This window comes from Sinocyclocheilus anshuiensis, unplaced genomic scaffold (assembly GCF_001515605.1).
Source record: "Sinocyclocheilus anshuiensis isolate Anshui unplaced genomic scaffold, SAMN03320099.WGS_v1.1 scaffold237, whole genome shotgun sequence".
Lineage (NCBI taxonomy): Eukaryota > Metazoa > Chordata > Actinopteri > Cypriniformes > Cyprinidae > Sinocyclocheilus > Sinocyclocheilus anshuiensis.
This window is the reverse complement of record NW_015537956.1, coordinates 261,286-269,955: the sequence shown is the minus strand read 5'-3', so window position 1 is coordinate 269,955 and position 8,670 is coordinate 261,286. Positions and strand designations below refer to the sequence as shown.

Sequence of the window (8,670 nt, the reverse complement as noted above, 5' to 3'; positions counted from 1 at the left end):
ACCCACACACACACACACACACACACACACACACACACTACAGCTGTACTGTACCTGCGAAAGCCGCGCTGCTGCCCGACACCGAATCCATCATAAACACCCCAAACAAATGATTAAAAACACTTTAAAATCCAAACAACACCGTAAACACTTCAGACTCCGCCGCTCACGCTGCAGCGTCACTTCCTGATCAACTCCCGCGAACGAGTTCAAATGTCACATAAGAGTAAAGGCGCTCCTGATTGGTCGGAACGATAATTGTCATTGAGTAAAGCTGAAGCTGATTGGATGATTTTGACGCGACTCTTGCTGTTGGAATGAGGAGAAATAATTCATGAGCGATTCATTAAACGTTCGACATTATATGAAGAATAAGTCATACTTAACGTTAATTAACTTGACGATCTCTTTCAGATTCAGTTTCAGTCAAATTACAAGTGCAGGATTTTGTTTCTTTACTCGTCTTGCTCATCTGTATTAAAATAATCATTACATTTTCAACCTGAGGGCGATATTGTATCTAAATGTACATTATGAGCATAAAGACTGTGCCAGAGCAATACTTCTGGACAAGATTTTAGCTTTTAAAGAAAAAAATGCTTCGTGATATTTGACTTCTATAAATTACAAAGTGACATGTTCAGTGTTTGATAATCGAATTGCATTTGAAGTGTAATTTAGTTACAAATACTGACATATTTTCTCACTCAGTTTAACAGTAAGTGTGGTTTTTGTCTTTATTTTTAGTGCTACTTTATCATAGTATGCTCTAATGGTCAATGCATTGCATTCCACTGTTAAACCTCTCACTGTGTTAATGCATTTCCTCTAGTTTCTTTTTCTCTTCCAGTCTTTCAGAATTGTCTGGAGACACACGGAGCATGCATGAGTCGACACAGACTCTTTTTATGTGCTGTAAGTTTCAACTATTGCATTCTGACTGCATGCTGATTCACTATTATACACAATATTCACAGTATAAGACTTTATAGTCCTTGACATGAGGCACCGGGTGCAAATGACCAAATAAACGTCACCCGAGCTGGTAAATTGTATTTCAGCGAATGAACGCCAGTTCTGATAACAGCCTGGCCTACATGTGTTCGGTGAGTAATCCAGCATCTGTAAGGAGGCTCGGCGCGTGAGATACGAGAGCGTGACCTTTGATTCCTGAATCAATGAGCGGTCCTCAGCGCTGGGGCCGTTTCCGCCGGGTCCAGGACAAAAGCAGATAGACATCTGGGGTCCTGAGGCGGCGTGAGGCTGATTGCTGTGAAAGCGGAGGTCAGGTTTAGCCTCGCAGGTATCTGAGCATCAGGGATAGAGGAGGCTGCGTGTGCTCTGGAATGAGAGGATCAGTGTACTGCAATGCTCACGAAGATAAGATCAGAGAATGTATTGGCTGTAAAAGCGGATCAGAGGGGAGTGTGACGCTTGAAGGAGCTGCTGCTGCTGTGTGTGTGTCCGTGAGAGAGAGAGAGAGAGAGTGTGTGTGTGTGTGTGTGTGTGTGTGTGGTATGTAGGGATGTAACAGTATGAAAATTCCTTATCACGATTATAGTGACCAAAATTATCACGGTTATCAGTATTTTCACTGTATTGTTAAAATGTGCTGGAAATGTTCAAAAAACAAGTTTTATATTTAAAGACAACAAACAACAAATAAAATGAGTTTTTGTTTGCATAAACACTAGAACAATAACATTAGCAATGATGTCCGCATTTTAAATGACAACATGACTGACAACAGTTTATCTAATAACACGAACGAAATGTTCAAATAAAGCTTTGAAACGGTTCATAAAACGGTAAACTTCACATTTCAGCCTTTAAATAAAGAAAAGGGTGAAGTCAAAATGATAATTGATTAATAAATGATTATATGTATTTTATCTGCTCCATAAATAATTCTAGATAACTTATCTGAATTGTTTAAAAGTGTAGAATCCACATAAGCTTGTTTTTCATCAACCGGTCAAAATGTACAGCAGGGCATGTAAATCCGGTCTGTTTTTGGCCGGACACACGTGATAATCACAGTGTCTTCAGCGGCTGCGTCTCAAAACATGAGACATGAACACATGAACTTCTATATTCAGTCTAAATGTAGCCTTTTTTAATTAAAATGTTATTTTTCCTAAAATGCTTTCTGTTTCTTTCTTTAAGATCTGTTTGTTTGCATTATTATTATTATTATGATTATTATTATATTTTATGGAATATCATGCAACCAAGATATCTTTTCATTCTTGTTTTAATTTATAAAGCTCTGTTGTGCAGCATATTCACCAACATTTGACAAAAAAATAAAAAGGAAATCTTTTTTGTTAATTAATTGTTATATTTTCATTTAATTACATTTTAAAAGATGGATAACATTTTTAGTTGTATTACTTAATTTCAATAGACATATTATGATGATAAATGTGATCCAGAAAAAATAAAATTGAAAACACAGAATTAGGGGAAAATAAAATGGATTTCATGGGCCCCTAAATTACAAGAGATCTTACTCTGTGGAATATTTACTTCCCCTTTAATGGTAAATGAATACCATGACAAACATCAATATTGTATGATAATGAGAAAAAATTGTAATACTATTTTTGGCCATATCACCCAAAAAAATTCCCTTAATGTTCACATAACCTAGAAAAACATTTTTAAAACGTGACATTTTGAGCGTTCTGAGAACTTAATGGGAATGTTAGCAAAACATTATTTTCATTTGGCTGGGACTGTCCATAGAGCAGCATTCAGGCTTCCAGGTTGTTGCTGTTTTATTCCCCCTCATAAGCCGGTTGGTGGTAATTATATTCGGTCCAGTGAAGCCACACACACACACACACACTCTCTCTTTCTCTGTCACACACACACACACACACTCTCTCTCTCTCTCACACACACACACACACACACACATGCTCTTTCTAACTGTCATCTGATTTCATGAGGTTTTCTTAAACGACCATCTCTCAATGGTTTCACACGGATTTAAGCACAAATGGCTGCAGTGTTCATATCACTGCCGCCCCTGAAATCCCACAGCTATATTTCACATGAAAGAGTACGAGACTGAGATTTTAAAGCTGCTTCACTCATTTATTTTATTAGCTTTTAATGAACGTAATTAGATGGCAAGTAATTAAATGTAATTGTGCTCGCGACAACCTCCCCCATCGTTGTAAATTGGCCCAAACAACATGTGTGGTGTGAGCAAATTTGCTGGATTAATTGGGGACAGATAATATTTTTGGATTGTATTTCACACTAAATGGCGGCGCGCCGGAACAAAGAGTGCGGCTCGAGCTCATTAATCTCTGTCAGGGGAAGCTCGGGTGTGATTTGCATGACTGAAGTATACTGTCGGCCGCCTTTGATTCCTGCGAAGCTTCAATCAGGACCCAGCCTCCTGACGGACTGACCCACCAAAACTCAGCTTCTGCTGAGTACTAATTACTCTGACACCATTCCAGAGCACACGGAAAACCTTGACAATGTGGCCTTGTTAGGCCAGATGCATTTCTGTCTTTGTAATGCGCTGATGTAAACTTATTATGCAAGCTTAATTTACATGCATCACTTTCCAGGCTGTTTGATTCAGAGAGAGGTCAGTCTCCCAGATTTATAATGATCACAATCGTCACAGACATTAACATTAGTAAGCCAATGTGTGTCGTCACGCCTCGCGCTGGGTTTTTTCCCCTTTTCACCATCATTTCTAATATCCTGGAGGCATTTTTCTCATTATCAAATATTGTTTGATGTCTTTGTTTGGTGATGATTAACGGCAAGCGCTGAAAATGCAACGTGGGGCTCTAAAGGAGAGAGATGCACGTGTTTTACGCATGCGGTCATTTCTCAGGACCATCGTTAGAGTGTTTTCACTCATTTATCTTCATTGTGCATGGCTTTTTAAGCTCAGTAAATGAATCTATTAGCGTCTGAGGTTGGAGTATTCGACTGCATTCTTTCACATCTGCTCCTGTGATTCTCTGCAGTTGTTGTTTTCCTGCACTGGTGCAATAATGCTTTTGTGGTTGATATGTTTGCATACGAGAGCGATTGAAAACCCATGATATTCATGACACGGCAAGCAAACAAACAGCCAAGCAGCCCTCGCCGTGTCACAGTGAGACTGAAGATTTGGGGCATTGTGTCTCTCTAATGGCATTATCCAGTGAAATCTAAAGCAGAGAATAATGGCAGATATGAGCAGAGGCATTGTGCGGCGTCTTATTTAAACACATTTTGAGAGCGAGGCAGACAGAGAGAGGCAGACGGGTGGCTAAATGAAAGGTTATGCTTTGCCCTGTGTTTGTATTGTCAATAACTGGAGAAGGCTGTCAAGAAAGTGCAGAGATAAAGGTCAATAACTCTGACAAATGTGTTTGTATTTGAAGAGCGGCGCTGATAGCAGCCACAGCATCACAACACTGCAGCTCATAATAACACACTCATTATTTTAACAGACAGAAACACAAGCGACCCAGTGACACTCAACTGTGTGTGTGTGGGTGTGTGTGTGTGTGTGTGTGTGTGTGTCAGGAAAATGACGCGCACTGGATATTAATCTGCACATTCATTATTTCATTTATTCTGTAGAATCCATAAACTGATGGACTTTAGCTAAATACACACATTCATACTGCTGTGTGCTTCAGGATCTCTTCATTTCATATTATTCACTGCCAAATTAATGTCACAAATAACCTTAAAGTAATTCAGTATTTTATATGAATAAAACTTTTTAAATAAAACCAATAATTAATAAAACATTTTAAATAAAACCAATTCTGTATGTTTTGTATGTATGCAGAATTTCAAAAAAATATTTGAGATATTTCAGTATTTTTATGCACATTTTTACCATTTGATTTATTTGTTATTTATTTTTTACATTTATAAATATAAAAATATATTTAGAAATGTACTATTCAAATTAACAAATTTATGTATTGTCTCTATATTTTTTATTTGAATCTTCCAATTTCAAAACTTTTAATTCCCTCTGTTTGTAGATGAATAAATGTAAATGTAAATAGTAGCAGAAATATTATTGCTACAAGGAAGCTGAACACTGTTACTGTATGAGTATTTATACTGTGTGTGTGTGTGAGTGTGTGTGTGTGTGTGTTTATTGACAGTTTCACAACAACAAATGATTGTGAAAGATTTCCATACATTCTAATGTTTGTCATATGTCGTGTAACTTTCAGTTTCATGTTTTTCTTTGTTTTCATTTCCTTTTTTATCTAGAAAATAAATGCTGCATTTTTGTGTTTGTTGGTTTTAGGAAGCAGATGATATGAAAGTCTATTTTCACACATTCAGGGTAAGTTGTGTGAATACGTGTAACTCCTGCTGGGGAATAAAATGCATGCAAATGTTTGTATTTATTGTATTTTTTGTTTTTCAGTGAGATGTACTTTGGGTGCCTGCGCTCGTTCCACTGGGAATATGAAGTGTTTTTGTGTTTCTGCAGCTCGGTTAGCGTTCGGTGTGATCTTATAAACTCAGGGCTGTTTCTGTGTGTTATTGGCCGCCGTGTTGTGCAGCTCTTTTGTGAAGTAGCTGTTCCGCCATTCTTTCATTATCTGGAGCAACAAAGAAAGTCTTTTGTTTGCAGTTTTCCTGCAGGCGCCTCCATCCGTCTGTAACTTACTACTGTCCCCTGCTGGCTGTCCACAGCACTCTACAGGACCCCTGCGCTCTGTGTGTGTGCTTTCAAACACTGATATTTGGTGCACATTTACGTAAGGATGTGTGTGTCTGCTGTGCTTCTCTCAAACCCGTGTGTGTGTGTGTGTTGAGCTGCAGTAAATGTGTCCGGAGTAACACACACTGGACTGCAAACGCTGGGAAGAACGGCTCATCTGAACACCTGTGTTTGCTGGGTAAATATGGCAGATCTTCAGAACAAGCCCTGCAGAATTAATGTTGTAAGATGATACGCATGAATGTGTTTATTCTCTGGTCCAGAGTTTTGTTTCGATCGATCATTAATGTGCCTTCATGTGCTGCTCTTTGTGCTGTTATTATTTCCTTCTCAGGGTTTTTCTGCGGGGGGTTAAACGTCTCGGCTGACAGTTCACGGATGTGCAGTCAGGTTACTCATGTCAAATGACCAATTAAAGGGGCTATAGAGGATGGCAGGGCAGTCTCTAGTGCTGCGTCTCGTGGGACACCAATCAAACGAGAGCTCTATCACTCAAATGTAAACTGGATTCATTCATTAGCCATTTACCAGCCCTATCATTATTCATTACACACAAGCACAGAGAGACGCGTCTGCCAGGACAAAACACAGAGCAAGATACAGTTCTTCTGTTGCAGTGCGTCCCAGATATTATTAAAATGATAGTTACAGATACAGGGGAAATTTTTATTTTGTATTATTCATGCATTCTGCATTTTGTAAAAACTCTAAATACATTTTTTTATTCCTTTAATTTTTTTAAATGGTCCTTTTAAACGAAATTCTAAAATTAATGTCATTACGCCTTGAACTGTAAAAATATGCAATATGAATTTGCACATCTCATAATATTGAAGCACTGCAATTTAAGACATTAATTATACATATACTCTAAATACATTTTTATTATTACTTAAAAATCCCTGTGGACTTTTTAAATGATCTTTTCGAATTCTAAAGTGAATGTCATTATGGGTTTTACTGTATAAATATGCAATATGAATCTCACAGCTCCTCTAACACGCATGCGTTTCATTGATCAGACGAGTGAAGATTAGCATGCTGACCCTCAGGAGTGTGTGCGGATCAGTGCTTGACCTCTGACCTCACACCTGCTGCTTAAACACACTAATAGCATTTACTCATTGAGAGCGTAAATGCACTGAACATCTCTGCTTCAGGAACATACAGAAACACACAGGCATCTCTTCGGTTCTCTTCATCTCAGTGCCTTGGTGTGCATCAACACTCAGCAGCGTGACAGCCCGTCAGAGAAGACGCTTTTCTATAGTTTTATTTGCATGCTTTTATAGTCCTGTCTGGCTTGTTTTTGAGTGATTATAAATATCTCGGGCTTGTTGAAAATGTGCCGTTTTTTACATGAAGGCATCTTCTGCGCCGTGGAAGCAGGGACTGCAATAAACAAATATATATATGCATATAGAATTACACAAAATAATGACACAATTGCTGCATGATTTACAGTCTGTCAGAGGACAGATATTATAATGTGAGAGTCTGAGTCCAGGCTTTAAAGTCCACATGAAGCAGCATTTGTAACCCATGATGTGATGTATTTCTGAGTGAAATAATGAACATATGAACATGGCTAATAATAACAGGGCTCGATGATGCACCTGTAAGAAAGCGCTTCTGTTCACAGTAAGACCTGGTGCATGAAATAAAAGAAAGCGAATACAGTCAGTTTTCATTTCATGTTGATAGACTGGGATGTCATGCTGTTTGTTGGTCTGCATTTAGACTGGCAAATATTCGTATTAATGATGTATGCATGTACTGTATATTTGTGGCTGTGGGCTGAAAGTGGCATGGAGTTTATTCATGGCATGTCATACACAACCGCTCTGTGGTAAGTAAAATCTCTTCTGCTCAACAAGGCTGTGTTTATTTGATCAGAAATACAGAAAAAATTGTGAAATATTATTACAAGTTAAAACAGCTGTTTTCTATGTGAATCTCTGTTAAACTGTAATGTATTTCTGTGATGCGCAGCTGTATTTTCAGCATCATTACTGCAGTCTTCAGTGTCACATGATCTTCAGAAATCATTCTAATATGCTGCTTTGCTGCTCAAGAAACATTTCTGATTATTATCAATGTTGAAAACAGTTGTGCTGCACAATATTTTTGTGGAAACCGTGATACATTTTATTTTTCAGGATTCACAGATGAATAGAAAGTTCAAAAGAATTTGAAATAGAAATCTACTGTAACATTATAAATGTCTTTACTGTCACTTTTCATCATTTTAATACATTCCTGAGGAATAAAAGTATTAATTTCATTCTTGAAAAAAAAAAACTACTGAAACAGTAGCATATAATAAGTGTGATTTTATTAGTGATGTCACTGTTTAGAGGCAGATATGATGGACACACCGGTGAAGCGAACTCTCTCTCTCTCTCTCTCTCTGTTCTGACTGACTCCATTAATTGAGATCTGAATTGCACTTTAATTAAACCTTTATACTTTCTGCACTTTTGGAGAATGGTTGACTTTTGTCGACAGTGTCCAGATATGAAGCTAATTGTAAAACTAATTGTTCTGTCACTCTCCAATAGATACATCTAATTATACACACCTGCTTTACTTTGATCATTTATAGGACTCCATTTACATTTCATTATCAGAACCCAGTATTGAATTTAATTAAAATAAACAATCCGATTGATAAAAGCAGCACATGTCAGAGTCCTGACAGCCGTGAACCTGCAGTTATTTCTCCATGCTGCTGTTTTTGATGAGGTTCTTCATGTGTTTTGAGTTTTGATGCTAATGTGTCTGTCACTATAATAATGACCTTGCATGCTTTTTATAAAAGTTAAACAGAGGATGGTTTGTAAATAACAGTTTTAAATAGACCCAAAAATAGCAATCCATTCATCCACAAATAGTCCTGCATTTCATCTTTCAAAGGCTAGAAATGAACTTTTCCACACAATGGGATGCAC

The 8,670-nt window shown here is 37.6% G+C and overlaps 1 protein-coding gene across 1 annotated transcript in view; it reads right to left on the bottom strand.

Moving 5' to 3' along the window:
- cdin1 (CDAN1 interacting nuclease 1) overlaps positions 1-208 on the bottom strand; it is an 80,838-nt gene extending 80,630 nt beyond the window's left edge. Inside the window, exon 1 of the mRNA XM_016456481.1 lies at positions 55-208. Within this exon, the coding sequence (XP_016311967.1) occupies positions 55-94 (40 nt within the window). The 5' untranslated portion in view covers positions 95-208. The remainder of the gene's footprint in view (positions 1-54) is intronic.
- Positions 209-8,670: the final 8,462 nt, after the last annotated feature.